The 16,211-nt window shown below is 38.6% G+C and overlaps 2 protein-coding genes across 2 annotated transcripts; both read left to right on the forward strand.

Annotated features, from left to right (window-relative positions):
• The first annotated feature begins 800 nt into the window (after positions 1-800).
• On the forward strand, positions 801-1,691 carry LOC140243234 (uncharacterized). The gene has a single exon (XM_072322905.1). It carries the CDS (start codon positions 843-845, stop codon positions 1,689-1,691), a length of 849 nt encoding a protein of 282 aa, XP_072179006.1. The 5' UTR covers positions 801-842.
• A 5,269-nt stretch (positions 1,692-6,960) lies between these two features.
• LOC140243463 (lysosomal membrane ascorbate-dependent ferrireductase CYB561A3-like) lies at positions 6,961-15,544 on the forward strand. Its single transcript, XM_072323140.1, has 4 exons — positions 6,961-7,177; positions 7,816-8,024; positions 14,363-14,499; positions 15,364-15,544. The coding sequence occupies exons 1-4, from the start codon at positions 6,961-6,963 to the stop codon at positions 15,542-15,544; spliced, it is 744 nt and encodes a 247-aa protein (XP_072179241.1).
• The last annotated feature ends 667 nt before the right edge of the window (positions 15,545-16,211 follow it).

The raw sequence follows: 16,211 nt of genomic DNA on the forward strand, positions 1-16,211 counted from the left end.
AGCTTCAATAAGAGACCACACCAGCTGGTGTTACTTTGGTGTAAATTTATTTTCACATTTTTTCACAAATCTAGTATTTTAATGTAAAATTCTTGATCGTCTTGTTTAAATTAAAAATCAACAAGAAGTGCAGTTACTAAGAAACTCTTCAAAAAACAGTTTAAAATTTGAAAATGACACCCGGAGGTGTCAATTTAACACCATAAATGAGCACCGAAAATTTAACACCAGCTCGGTGTTCACTATTTAACACCGGACTTTTTGCAGTGTACTCCCGTGTTTCGTGCATGGTGAAGTTCGCCTGCGTATGTGACTGGGTGGAGTATCATCGAGTTATAGTGACATAAACGCTGTACAAAGGTGAGTTTGGCATAATAAGACCCTGTATTTGACTATAGCTTAATATTAATCATTGATGGCATGTGACTCCCCAGTTATCAGGTTATTCTTATGGATCTGAAAGTGAATATTTAGTGGGTTTTGTGATAAGGGTTCTTTCTAGTAATGGTTCGCATTTATTTCATATATCAGCAATGCTTACAGTGTAGTTAGTAATGAAGTGCAGTAGCATCACCCTGTTTCCCTTGGGATGGTTTACTGACAAATCTGGCTCTACGGATTGAGAATTATGTAATACATTGTGAAGACATGATTGGGCATACCGCGAACGAAATTGAGGCAATGCAAATGTCACCCTAATTTTTTTAGTTTCCCGTTTCTTTTATCAATCATTGCATGTAGATCCGTGCTAGCGAGATAAAGGGTTGAGATTCAAAATGGCGGCGAGTCAAAAGTTGATAACACGAGAAGAGGCATTTTCCTTCCTACGTGACGTCCTTGGCATGGCTTCACCGGAGAACAAGATGGAGGTCGATCCGAAAGCACTGCTCCATGAGCTGGTGTTGGCATGGCAACATCACGTACCATTTCAGACGATCACCAGCATTGCCACACCCCATGAGGATCGCCACGTTCCCACAATGCCAGAAATCAAAGACGACATCTTGAAGAAGATGGGAGGCTGTTGTTACCAGAACAACGTCGGATGCTACGAGATACTCCGCGCCTTGGGGTTTGATGTCTCCTTAATCGCGTGTGATATCAAGAATAGGAACAATCATCCAGTACCGATAGTAAATAACATCTCTCATCCGGGTAGCCAACACCTGGTGGATGTGGGTACCAGTGGCTACCCGACGTTTCTCCCGGTTCCCCTCGATTTTGACAAGGAGTCGCCCGAGTTCCACCATTCGTACCTTGTTTACAAGTTTGTTCGGGAGGGAGACACCATCATTCGGCTGCACCGAGCCGACTGCGATCCGGCCGGCGCGCAGCGATTCGGCGTCAAGGACGGCTGGTACCCGTTCATGGTGATCCACCACAAGAATCCTGTCGAAGCTGCCCACTTCAAGGTCACCATGGAGAAGATCTACATCAAGGTTCTCCCCTCGCCACCATTCCTTATCAGCCCCCGAGTGTCTGCCTTCCCTGACGGTCGGTTTGTCTGCATCAACAACACCACCTTGCTACTTGAGAGTGAGGAAGATCCGGGAAAGGTGCAGAAGACTTACCTTAAGTCGCTTGATGAATTACTCGACACCTATGCTCGCTTCTTCCCTCAGCTGCCGCGGCAGTTGGTTCAAACGGCTTTGGCTGATGCCAACGTCCATCTGAACTTTGATAAAGAATGAACGCTTTACATAACGTTTATTCAAGTTTCGGATCTATCGTAGCTCATTTTGTTCTCTAGTTATATATCATGTTAGGTCCTAGATATGACCACTACGGCGATCATTGTTTTTTTCCGAGTGCAAGTACCTCGGATAGTTGTTGAGCACGATTTAATTCGAACCTTGCTCTCTGCTTGTAATCTTCCTTCGGTAAAAGACTTGAAAGTGAACTTTTCTCACCCCGTCCCTCTATCGGTTCGCTATGCAAACCAAAGTCTAACCGTTACCGATGGTCCCAACTTGTCACACACCACTATCAAAATGGGAGAGTGATCGAAAAGAAACCATCATTTAAGTGGAGTACACGAAAACATTTACGGTGTTCATTTTTTATTACGCGAAATTTGCTCCAGTCTATGTAGAAGATTCATGTTAGCCAGAATTTTGTCACGTATTCAAGTGACTGTTGTTTGTTTTTTGTTTTATTTCTTTTTTTAGTAAGCGTGTAAAATATCACTATATTTAACATTATTGATAACGTAACAGATACATTAATAATATTTTCTTATGTCTTTTTGAACTATAGCTTCCCAAATTTGTGTCAGTGTTTAATTTTGCTTTCTCAACTTCGGTACTGAAAAAAGGCGAAATCGATATGAAAATGTATCATCTTGATCGCGTAGCTAACAAACTATCATTGTTACAATCATTTATAATTGACGGATGTGATTCCCCCCCCCCCTCGTCCTTGTGCCCGTATACCTACGTGACTCTTTTCAAAAATACAATCCGACATGAAGCCTATATAAATACGTTTATCATCAGATGCATTGTTACTCCAAACATCCAGAGTTTGGTTTGGTTTTATTTCCCGTCATAAAAAGCATACAAATGAAATATCTTTACAAATATACAGAGTTTACAGAAATGCAATGTTATACAAACTATACAAACAAGAGAAAACTAATATCATTAAACGGTACGAGTATGAGTTTACAAACAGCGAACCGAAACAATAATAACAAAGACAAAGTGACAGATGAGATAGTGGAAAACGGCTGGAAAACCCATATTCAGCGACACTGTTATAGAGTCACTGGTCTTCCATGGGGACCAGAAGAAGAAGAAGAAAAAAAGATATAGAAAAAAAAAGTGGGAGGAAAGGGGGTAATATCGTCTTGTAATAACAATAATGATATTCAATATTATCTTCTCATTCAAATTAAAAATCGATATACAAATCAAAATGAATTCAAATCAAAATAATCATTAATTATACAAACATCATACATGAAAAAATCATTGGATTGTCCATAAAATAGACACCATTGAGTCTTATTCAGTCTAATTATTTAACAATAATCGCTTAAATGTTACAATTGTTGGGCAGTTACGACAGAGTAAAACATGGATGTGGTGATCGTGCGTTCTCCGTTATGGGACCAAAATTGTGGAAGTAGTTAGCTATTCAGTTAAGTCAACTGTCATCTACAGAAACATTCAAATCCAAACTTAAACATATCTGCTCCTCTCACACTGAGGACTGTATAATTATTGCTGTCTATAATGTTCGGAACAACTGTACTCTTTATCTGGTATGTGTTTGTTTGTTGTTTGCCATTTTCTTTTCTGTTGTCATGTTTGAGCATGTATATGCTTTAATACTGTATCTACCTTTTCATTTTTTAAGCGCCATGAGCACTGAAAGTTGGACCTGTGCGCTATACAAGTAGCTACTATTATTATTATTAATATTATTATTATTATTATTATTATTATTATTATTATTATTATTATTATTATTATTATTATTATCATTATTATTATCATTATTATCATTAATATTATCATTATTATTATTATTATCATTATATAGACTTTTGTGTCCGTTCTTCACTCTTCGTACTTTCGTTTCGTCAACAACAACAACAACATGTATCCACTATAGCGTTGTTATGCTTTTGTCTGATGTTCTATTTTTTAATGGTAAAGTAAGGTTGAAATTATCTTTAATTGGATTGTTAGTGTTACATGAAATCATCCCTTATGCCAGCAGTGTAACATTATTGCCCGGATGAAAGTTCAAAACAATAAAAAGTTTGCGGACCTGGTTGGCAAAGAAAAAAAAAAAGACGATGCTGGAACCACCCACCACTCCTAATTTATCACAGCGTGATTTGTACGTGCACATCAGATCAAAAGGTTATTTAGTAAAACGTATGATCTTGGCCTGTTTCATGACACAGAATTATAACTGTCTGATGTCAGGAAATGCAAACAATGTTTGTATATGAGATATTTATAACGTTCGTTCAAACGGGGAGTTGAGTCACCTCCCTGCATGGTTCAAAACTATGATTTGATCAGTGCATGTGACCGTGAGAGGACAAGTGGTTTACACATTACACACTATATACACATATAGGTATAAAACATGGGGACGGGCGCGCACACACGTACACATTGACTCTTGGCTGCAAAAAGTCGCAATTGCTTTTGAACAAAAAAAAAATAAGATAAAAAGTGGATTCGTTACCTAAAAAACATGCATAAATTCACATAGGCAACGTTAGCAAATAATAGCCAATATACACACTTCCACGGTCTTACCACTTAGTTCAGTATTATATACTTTACTTTCACTGGCTCTATAATTATGATATACATAGCTTTGATTTGTTTTGTTTAAATGCTGCCAATGTCCATCGTTATGTCTTCTCAAGACAATGTTCCAATTTACAGTAGTAGGGCATAAAGTGAAAGAAACCTGCGCACTTCAAATACTAAAGGGTGCCACCATTAGCCCTACATTCTTGACAAGTCTAAAGTTCACCCACAGTTCGTATTTGTGAGGGATACAGTACAATCATGTACTATTATCACGATCACAGATTCAAGTCCATCAAATGCGCGGTTCAGTGTTTGGGGTGCCACCAGCTAGAGACGGTGCGTCCTCGCACATTCGGAAATGGGCGGGTAAGTTTATATCTCAATTTGTCGTCTGCTGGAATGAAATGCATTTTATCCATCAAAAATATACTTTATTATCATCATTCTGTGAAGTGAGGTTTACACGAAGAGTTTTAACCCAGGTTTTAATCTGACGAAGATTCGTGATTCGTATACATCACATCTAGAACTAAATGTGTACCGGGTATATTCAATGGGGGATGAGGAGAGGTAGGAGCACATTTATGGTGCTGTATAGATTGGTGTAGACTGAAATATGCAGCCGCGGTCGAAATGATGTGAAAATGACATGGATGAATGGAGATTAAGAGGCGTTGAAACGAATAGGACGCAAAGAGGGTAAGAAAGACTGGCGTTGATTAGGCTTAAGTGATGAACGCTGCCTTCCTTGTATCTGGAATGTGGCTTCGAAAAGTATCAAATTCTTTCTCGTGCGAACTCCCCTTCTGTAATCCACCCCACTAATTTATATCAAAACAAACAAACAAACGCGTAATTTTACCTGCATATTTAAACACATGCCTAGTATCAGGAATATTAAATTTGTGAGTTTTCAGCGATGTCCTTTTTGTAGTCAATTGTTACATTCATCAAGCGTTTATGATTCCCCTTCGACCGAATACAAGACGCGGTGGGAATATTAGAAGCCCACAACGATAAGTAAAGTCTTCAATCGCATGACATATCGTTATCATTACACTGCGTGATGTACGGACGATTGCGCTAATTAGGCCTAATCTAAATATAGTACACTGAATGGACATCTCAAAGGTCACAAGATCAGGTGTGTGTGGTCATTTCGCTGCTAGGCTTTAATGGCAAAGAAATTTTGTTGTAGGATCATCTCAATTGTTGAGTCATTTCAAATAACCGTTTCACATTTAGAATGTTGTTCCCGTAAGGAAAGTGTTTCAAAAAAAAAAAAAAAAAAAGAAGCTGATCTTGATTCATCTCATCTGATTGTTGTCATAAAATATGTGGGAACTGGCGCTGTTAGATCATAATGGTCTGTCTTCTCCCTATTTTTCTACTATTTTGTTCTTCTTTTCTATTCCGGGTGACCTATTGCTGAAGGCAGGCATTGCGAAGGTGTGAGTTCTTTTGAAGAGAGTTCGTAAAGGGGTGGGGGGGGGGGGGCGGCATCCGTTGATCAAGCATCACGGCATCAGCACGCACTGCCCTGTCAAGGAAGTACAGTGTTGAAGTATTATTTACTTAGTGATATTGCGATTTTTATTCAGTGGGTTCAATGAATCCTATATTTCACGGGCAAAGTTCAAGTCGAGGGAAGTTCTTAATTACATCTTTGCAAAACAATAAAGAATTTTTAAACATGTTAATAAAACATTTGAAAGCTTTCGAACTATCACGATTAAAACGATAATCACAACATTAAAAAAGAAAATAAGAAACACTCCAAAAGTACCAGCTAAACAATGTCTGTTCATGTAACGTATGCATAATAAAGATATTTCTACGATACAGATCCATGAAAAGTTCAAGCTTCTCTTCCATCGTTTCTACTTATAACGCAAAACAACGTGCTGAGGAAGGCAAGGCGCACTGGTCCAAAGACGTCAACGACCGGACTAAGCCTATAATTAACCTGGTTCATTTTTGGGTGCTTAATACTAGACAATAAGTAATTAGACAGTATCTTTGAAATCATACGTACCGTATATCACATTTGTGATCCAATCTGGTCCGTTTAGACTCATAACGACGGAAATTATCTTTGAACAAGTTTGCTTCACGTGGATATGAACCAGTCACTCTCTTCGTACAGTTTTGCTTCATGTGGGTTTAAACCAATCACGTAACGGTATTGTAATTCAATGTGATACCAAAGATTTCCATTTCCATTTCATGATCGAATTTAGCGAATTTGTCGAAATTTTCCAGTAGGGCGAATTAAGTCCTTTTTTTTTTTACTGAGAGATTGTGACATTCCAAAGGAGAATGATATAATCCAGGTAAGCCGTTGTTAGTTCGTATTATTATTATTATTATTATTATTATTATTATTATTATTATTATTATTATTATTATTATTATTATTATTATTTTATCGCAGCTCCTTCTATCATCTACGCGCATCATCCACCTGTCTGTTTATCCAACTACCAATTACTGTATGCATCCATTATCCGCTAGTTATATTTAAGGTTACAAGATAACAAGATTATTCAACATATAGGGACGTTTGCTATCACCTACATTTTGTTCTTTTTTTTTTCCCAGTTTGTCTGAAAGTAATCACGACTTAAGAGGAATAGAGAGGTACCATTGAAGGCACAACCCGTGATTCACCCTCGTCGCGATGGACGCACCGGCACCATCATTCGTGGACGCGGTATCGAGGCGGCTGCTTCTCCTCCTGGTGATCGCAGCCGAGGTCTTCGGTCTGCTTGCCGTGATCTTGACCGCGCTGTGGGCGGGACACTACACGAGACCCGGCTTCGAGTGGTCGTCGGCTGGGATGATGAACCTCCACCCCTTCGTCATGACCCTCGGCATGGTATTCGTCTTCGGCAACGGTGAGAAGCGTCCGTGGTCGAGAGCAGCGAAGTGAAAGAATGTAATATGCAGAATGACAAGTCAGGCAACAGTTAAACCTATCTATAGTGGCTATTCAGAGGAGACGAAAAAAAGGTGGCCGCTATGAATGGCTGGCTGTCTGTCTTTAACATGGCTTTTCTCTGGGGGATTTTTTTTTTGTGACCATATACGACAAATGGCCGCTAAGGCAGCTTTGACTGTACACGATGGATTATAATATAGGCCCAACAGTAAGATGGTGTAAATATAGGATAACCTAATACTGTGACTAACAATATCATTAATCGCGAAACCTTCTTTAGTGGATATAAAGTCAAACCTGTCCAAAGCGGCCACCCGAGGGAGACCTCCCAAAATGACCGTTATAGACAGATGGCCGCTATATACAGGACATTTGATAATGCTTTTTCCTCCGTATACGGCAGGTGGCCGCCATAGGCAGGTGACAGCTAAGGCAGATTGTGTACCAGTAAAATGTATAAAAGTAGACCTATGTCTCAACCAGGTGGCTGGCAGCGAGAGTATACATGTAGCACATATTCTTCAAAAAATTTGATGCAGATTGCTTCATTCTCAATATTGCTTCATCCTATCCACACCTTATTATTACACATAGCACTCATCACATATCGCGTTCTCAGCCGGCTCTCCGTCCCCCGAAAAGTCATCAAGGCACTCCACGGGGCTATGATGCTCGCAGTGGCCGCCTGTGCGGGACTGGGTATCTATTTCGCTGTGGCGCATGCGCACTCCATGCGTTTCAAAGGCTTCCAAAGTTTTCATGGAATGCTTGGACTTTCAACAATAGCCCTGTTCGGTCTGCAGGTAAGTATTTTTGTTTCCTTTTCTGTTTTTCCCCCTGTATTTCTAGCAGTGGCGTATCTAGGGGGGGGCAAGGGGGGCACGTGCCCCGGGCGCCACTCCAAGGGGGCGCAAAAAACGGAAAAAAAAAGAAAGAAGAAGAAGAAAAAAAAAAGAAAAAACGAAGAAAAAGAAGGGGAAAAAAAGAAAAAAGAAAAGAAGAAGAAGAAGAAGAAGAAGAAAACTCGCCCGGAAAGGGGGGGGGGGCAGAAAACCAAATCAAACAATATAAAAACAAAACATGATGACGCGGACAAAATGACCATTTGTTTATTGTGTTCACACAAGAATTCCCTGTTCTGTACGCTGAAATACAAAATTTTCGGCTCGATAGCCAACATTTATGTAAAAAAGAAGGTAAGAACAAAACGTGATGATGACGTGAACAAAATGACAATGTCTATTGTGATCACACATGTCATTTTATATTTAGCAGGCAAAATGTTTCACGGAGCAGCGAATGCAATATCTTTAGTTCTGAAGCGATCGCCAATTGGATCAAAAGAAGGCGCCAACGGGAGGGGCGCAAAAAACAACAACAAATCAAACAAGATAAGAACAAAACGTAATGATGACGCGGAAATATACAAATTTCGGCTCACTCGCTCGTACGATTTAGAGTATTTTTTCAAGTCCTCAGTTTGTTGGTATAAATCGTTGTCTATACGGCCGTCACCATATCTTGATTAGAATTGTAAGATTTAATAAGCAAAAAATGACAAGAGTTCCATATTTTGTAAGATGAAATACAGAAATTTTTGGCTCGCTCGCTGCGCTCGCTCGCCAAAATTTATCAAAAAAAAAAAACAAAAACAAAACAACAACAACAACAAAAAAAAAAACCCCGTGACGATGACGCAGACAAAATGACAATGTCTATTGTGTTCACACATATCATTTTATATTTAGCAGGAAAAATGTTACTCGGAGCAGCAGCTGCAATTTCATTCGTTCTGAAACGATCGGATCAAGAGGACGCCAAATGGTTTCGAACATACAGGGGGGGGGGGGCGCAAAAAAAAGTCAAAAAAGATAAGAACAAAACGTAATGATGACGCGGAAATATACAAATTTCGGCTCACTCGCTCGTACGATTTAGAGTATTTTTTCAAGTCCTCAGTTTGTTGGTATAAATCGTTGTCTATACGGCCGTCACCATATCTTGATTAGAATTGTAAGATTTAATAAGCAAAAAATGACAAGAGTTCCATATTTTGTAAGATGAAATACAAAAATTTTTGGCTCGCTCGCTGCGCTCGCTCGCCAAAATTTATCAAAAAAAAAAACAAAAACAAAACAACAACAACAACAACAACAACAAAACCCGTGACGATGACGCAGACAAAATGACAATGTCTATTGTGTTCACACATATCATTTTATATTTAGCAGGAAAAATGTTACTCGGAGCAGCAGCTGCAATTTCATTCGTTCTGAAACGATCGGATCAAGAGGACGCCAAATGGTTTCGAACATACAGGGGGGGGGGGGGGGGGCGCAAAAAAAAGTCAAAAAAGATAAGAACAAAACGTAATGATGACGCGGAAATATACAAATTTCGGCTCACTCGCTCGTACGATTTAGAGTATTTTTTCAAGTCCTCAGTTTGTTGGTATAAATCGTTGTCTATACGGCCGTCACCATATCTTGATTAGAATTGTAAGATTTAATAAGCAAAAAATGACAAGAGTTCCATATTTTGTAAGATGAAATACAAAAATTTTTGGCTCGCTCGCTGCGCTCGCTCGCCAGAATTTATCAAAAAACAAAACAAAAACAAAACAAAAAAAAAAAAAAAACCGTGACGATGACGCAGACAAAATGACAATGTCTATTGTGTTCACACATATCATTTTATATTTAGCAGGAAAAATGTTACTCGGAGCAGCAGCTGCAATTTCATTCGTTCTGAAACGATCGGATCAAGAGGACGCCAAATGGTTTCGAACATACAGGGGGGGGGGGGCGCAAAAAAAAAGTCAAAAAAGATAAGAACAAAACGTAATGATGACGCGGAAATATACAAATTTCGGCTCACTCGCTCGTACGATTTAGAGTATTTTTTCAAGTCCTCAGTTTGTTGGTATAAATCGTTGTCTATACGGCCGTCACCATATCTTGATTAGAATTGTAAGATTTAATAAGCAAAAAATGACAAGAGTTCCATATTTTGTAAGATGAACTACAAAAATTTTCGGCTCGCTCGCTGCGCTCGCTCGCCAAAATTTATCAAAAAAAAACAAAAACAAAAACAAAAACAAAACAACAACAACAAAAAAAAAAAAACCCGTGACGATGACGCAGACAAAATGACAATGTCTATTGTGTTCACACATATCATTTTATATTTAGCAGGAAAAATGTTACTCGGAGCAGCAGCTGCAATTTCATTCGTTCTGAAACGATCGGATCAAGAGGACGCCAAATGGTTTCGAACATACAGGGGGGGGGCGCAAAAAAAGTCAAAAAAGATAAGAACAAAATGTAATCATGACGCAGAAATATACAAATTTCGGCTCACTCGCTCGTACTATAAAATAGAGTATTTTTTCAAATCCTCAGTTCGTTGGTATACAGTAAATCGTTATCTATAAGGTCGTCACTATATCTTCATTAGAATTGTAAGATTTAATAAGCAAAAAATGACAAGAGTTCCATGTTTTGTAAGATGAAATACAAAAATTTTCGGCTCGCTCGCTACGCTCGCTCGCCAAAATTTATATATAAAAAAGTGATAAGAACAAAATGTGATGACGACGCGGAAATATACAAATTCGGCTCACTCACGCGTACTAATTTAGAGTATTTTTTAAAGTCCTCAGTTTGTACGTATAAATCGTTATCTATATCAGGCCGTCACTATATCTTGATTAGAATTGTAAGATTTGATAAGCAAAAAATGATAAGAATTCCATGTTTTGTAAGCTGAAATACAAAAATTTTCGGCTCGCTCGCTGCGCTCGCTCGCCAAAATTTATCAAAATTCATTACATTTAAATCACTCTCAAAAGACCCCTTTTAAGTGCTTGAAAAAGCATATCATGTGCACTTGGTTTAAAGTCCCTACCGGGATGGGGTTGGGTTGAACACTTTTTCAGAAATTAGGATCGCAATTTTCGCGCTTGCCCCGGGCGCCGTTTTCGCTAGATACGCCACTGATTTCTAGTTTTCTCCTTACACTCGTCTTCTTGCTCTTTTATCAACCAATCTCCATAGCCCTCTTTTCATAACCGTCTCAGTCTTTATGTAAAATTAAAAAAATATATATATAATTAATTTCGCGAACCACAAGGCAAGAAAAGAGGAGCATTAGTTTTTGTGTTGGCCGATGACCTGTAAATGTGAGCAGCTGCTTTTCACGTACAACTGACGTCATCAATGGTTGATTTTTAAAAAAAAAGTTCAAGATCAAAGTAGAATAATTATGATCATGCCAATCTTCAAGTTAATCTCATGAAATTTCCTTTTCATCTTTCTTCTTCATCGGCTTTTTTACGCCCTTTGATCGCTTCAATTATTATTTGTCTCCTTTCCTTTTCCATGTCTTTCATTGGTCAATGCATGAATGACCGGACTGTACCTTCTGTGTCAATTTGATTATAATTCGTTCCGGAGATGACGGGGTCATGGAAACCTATAATCTATTGTGATGACATAACGTAGTCTTAGGGGCCCCATTTATTACTTTGTATCATTCTATAAACTGCCTCGTCCTCCCATGTCGTGGGTCACGAAATATCGCTAAATTCCTCTCCTTGTGTTTTGGACTGGTATCGTCTACTCAATCACATTGTTGCATCTGCAGAAAATCTTATCACTGAACGCACTGTAAAGCTTATATGACACTGGCCGAAAGATGGCGTTAGTACAGAAAACGCGCCGATTCTTGCCATGGTTGTTCTATTCATGTCAATAGTTATTGATCACCTGATCAAAACGCCGAAAATTGCTACGAACGGAGGTTGGTGGCGTTTTGATAAAGCACTCTCGAATGGACTCATTTTTTTTTTCATGGACAACTTCTGCGTGGGATCCATGATAGATCATTCCTTGAAATTATAAAAGCCCGATTAGTAGGCCTACATTCAAAGCGCGTTACACCTGTCAATAAACAAAATACACCAACAAACAAACTAACAAAACACGCACAAAAAAACCTTAACCAACCTGCAAATGGGTATGTTGTTGTTGTTATTTTAAAGATCGAAAGAAGAGAGAGAGAGAGAAATGGGGCCCTATACAAATAATTTGCCCCAGACAGCACTTATAACATAAAACAAACATTATAGATCGTAAAGAGATATAAACAAGAATATTAAATGCATACCAAGTCTCCTCGAGGGAGCTCATATCGTCTCCACGAGGGAGCTCATAATTGTCTCCACAAAGGAGCTCATAAAGTCTCCACGAGGGAGCTCATATTGTCTCCATAAAGGAGCTCATTACGTCTCCACGAGGGAGCTCATATGATATTGATGAATACCTCATATTATTCTTCAGACAAACTCAAATAACTACACAATACACGCGCGCGTGTACCCCACACTAACTCATCCACGTGCACACACTCAACCACATACACACACCTTCAACCACGCACAGACACATCCATATCATGGTTCAACCCAAAATAATGTACAGTATTTAAATAGAGCACACACACAATGATATGTTTTTTACAAAATAGACAAAATTACTATAACTGTATCATTGTTTCGAAAGAAAGAAGAAGAAGAAAAAAATATATATACAGTGTTTATATCAAGGAGCTCTAAGGCGTTGATACAGAAAAAAATGGGTATGTTTGAAAAAAAAAAAACACCACACGAATATGATGGTAATAATGATTATGTTAGCTATGAAAACAACCAATGATTTGTATACATTATGATGATAAAGTTCCAAATAATACAATCGTCAATAGTGTTCAGTAATCATTGAAATTATTATGGTACACACTAAGAAATTCGGGTTCAAATTTGAACCCCAACTTGTCGCTATACAACCACCCTATAGGGTGCAACTTTGCACCCCAATAAGCAATTTGCACCCTCCGCTGAATTTTGAACCTGCAGGGGTGTGAATTTGCACCCTCAGTCTGTGCTAATCAAGGGTGCAAACATGCACCATAATTATTAATACACTGTGAATTGAAAATTTTGGACCACGAGTACCAAGGTTTTACTCGTAAGATCAAACTTACACTCTGATTGATATGTCTGCATCTTTGTAGGTACGAATATAAATATTAACCCTAACTAGGCCGGGCTATTTAGGAAGATCATAGAGCCGGGGGGGGGGGGGGGCCTCCCAGGCCCCCCCCCCCCCTCCAGATCTCGGCCGTCGACCGCGCTATTGCGACGAAAATTGGCACACACATTGCCTATGATGTAATCTAAAGTACCATGAAGTTAAATTTAAAAAAAAAAATTATCATTTATGCTAAATTATGCTAATTTATGCATGATGATGCATGAAATCAGACAATTTGGTATAAATCACTAAATAAAGCTCAAAATGGGCACATTTTTTGTGTAAATATTCTTTTTAGTGTCCTGAGCAAATATAAGAGAAAAAAATTGTGCCATCAGAAAAAATTTCTTAAGTATTTTATTGTTTTTTTGAATTTCTTATGTATTTCTTTGTTTTTTCGACTTTATGTTTTTCATTGTTTTTTGGATGAAACTTGTTTGCGACATTGTTCCAAACCAGAAAATATATCAATAATTGATTTTAATCAATAAAACCCCCAAATAATCATGCTTTTGTGAAATTTGCCTGTAAGCACAGTTTGCATTGAAATTGTACACAAATTCACGTTTTTGAGCAATTTTTGGTCTGACATGCACATACATATTTATGCGCAACTTCAAAACCGCGCGCCCGGGCATCGCAAATTTGGTGTCAAAAGATGCGGGAGACTTGAAAGAAAAAAGTCATGAAACGTCGCGGCGACAGCTTTTCGCGTTAGCGATACATCGCGCGGAACGTCGAAGGGGGGGGGGGGGCCTCGGAGGCCCCCCCCCCCCCGGCCTAGTTAGGGTTAAGAGATTTAACTTTCTACCTGCATAATAAAAGGTGCAAATGTGCACCCCAGGGTGCTGCTATAGGGGCAAATAGGGTGCAAATTTGAACCTTTATTTTTTAGTGTCTATATATGCCGATTCCTCTCTGTTATGAAGAATAGCCAAGTCTCAAAATGAAATGTACGGTTATTACCACAAGCATTGCCGATGGGTAGGTGTGTATATACATCAATCTAACGTCTATGTTTCCACTCATCTCGTGTATGTCCTTTATAGTTTATTTTTGCTGCCGTCATTTTCGTCTGCCCAATGTCGCCGCCGTGGATAAGGAAAGCGTACATGCGAACTCACGCTTTCTTTGGGACAGTAGCCTTCACTCTAGCCGCCGGGACGTCATTCTCCGGTATGCAGTGGTGAGTTCGCTCTGACAGGACAAACACTAGTAGTAGTAGTAGTAGTAGTAGTAGTAGTAGTAGTAGTAGTAGTAGTAGTAGTAGTAGTAGTTGTTGTTGTTGTTGTTGTTGTTGTTGTTGTTGTTGTTGTTGTTGTTGTTGTTGTTGTTGTTGTAAAAGTAGTAGTAGAAGAAGAAAATGAACGGAAGGAGGAGGAAAAGAAGAATAGTAGATTGAAGCTATAGTAAAGGGAGAGGGGTGAGAAGAAGGAGGATTAGCTTGTGAAGACGAAAATGACGAAAAACGGCGACAAGATAAGATCCTGGTGAAGATGGAACTGAATAGAGAAAGAGGAGGCGCTATACAAAAAGAGCAGATTTAGACTATTCGTAGTCCTAAAACGTTAAATATGGAAAGGGCAAGGGCTGTTAAAATGAACATTCACGACTGCTGCTATACTAGGCTCTCTAAAAATCAAAACACAACAGCCACTGGAAAAAAAACCCCGTCAAATTCATAGATAACGACCTCATTCTCTAACTTTATAGTGTAAGTTCCTTCTTACAAAGAGAAGTTGAAATCATGGATTTACCACATGGAATTGAATTCATTTCAATTCTATGCTGCGCCAAGAAAACTATGTATTTGATTCTTTTAACTCATTCCATGTAGCACGATTTCAGATATTAATGTATACCCTGTGTGCATTTTCATTTTACCACTACAAATATATCTCTTTCTTCTCTCTCTGTCTTCTACAATTTTTGTCTATTCCTCCATCCACCAATCCTGTGGTCCCTCTCTTTTCTCTTTCCCCTTCATTGTCCTTCTTTCTTTATTCTCATTCTTTTCGATTTCCTTCGTCGCTTTCGTGTGCGATGACAGGAGTACGGATTTCGGCCTCCTGACCGGACCAGCAGCCGTCTACCTCTCGGCAGGATTCTTTATGGTCACCTTCGTGGTGACCGTTATCTACATCTTGTCCAGGGACCAATACCAGGCCATCCGGCCAGACCCAACCATCAATCAGAGTCTCATCAACAAGGACGTCGTTGGGGATGCCTAAAGAAGTTAGCCAGTCTTCACTGTCTGCCAATATCTCTTTTCTTGTCTAATGAAAGTCACCAAAGATAAATGGATCCAAAATGATGTCCTTTACATTTTAATGGTAACTGATTGTTGTAAGCTTATTATCGTTAAAAAGTCAAAGAAACTTAAAGAATGTAGACAGAATCAAAACGATCCAGTGATGCGTGTAAACAATGATCGAAATCGTCAAAGAACTCGAAGAAAGCAGTTGATTTTTTTTTTTTTTAATCAGGCACGAACTTTTAGAATTGTTGTCTTTAACGTTTGATAACTTAGCGAATTGACGCACCCACTTCGGTTTCGTTTGACTCATGATCGTTAATCCCTTCTTTTTTTGTGTGGTAAGTTTGGGACTGGAATTTCTTACAGTGCTATTCCTCATCATATCCATTTTTTTTTTGTATCAAATGGATAATGTTCATTATTTTGAATGTTCGTTATTCCTAGGCACACTAATTCCCGAGACCTAGATGTTCGTTGATCCGAAAGTGACAGAGTTCATTGTGTTGTTACTTTGAAGGTTCGCTAATCCTATAATGAAGAAAAAGTACTTACTGAATATAATAGTAACAGCTTTATTGTTATTATTATTATCATTATTATTATTATCATTATCATTATCATTATCAACATTAATGTTATCA

The sequence above is a fragment of the Diadema setosum genome, chromosome 20 (assembly GCF_964275005.1).
Source record: "Diadema setosum chromosome 20, eeDiaSeto1, whole genome shotgun sequence".
Lineage (NCBI taxonomy): Eukaryota > Metazoa > Echinodermata > Echinoidea > Diadematoida > Diadematidae > Diadema > Diadema setosum.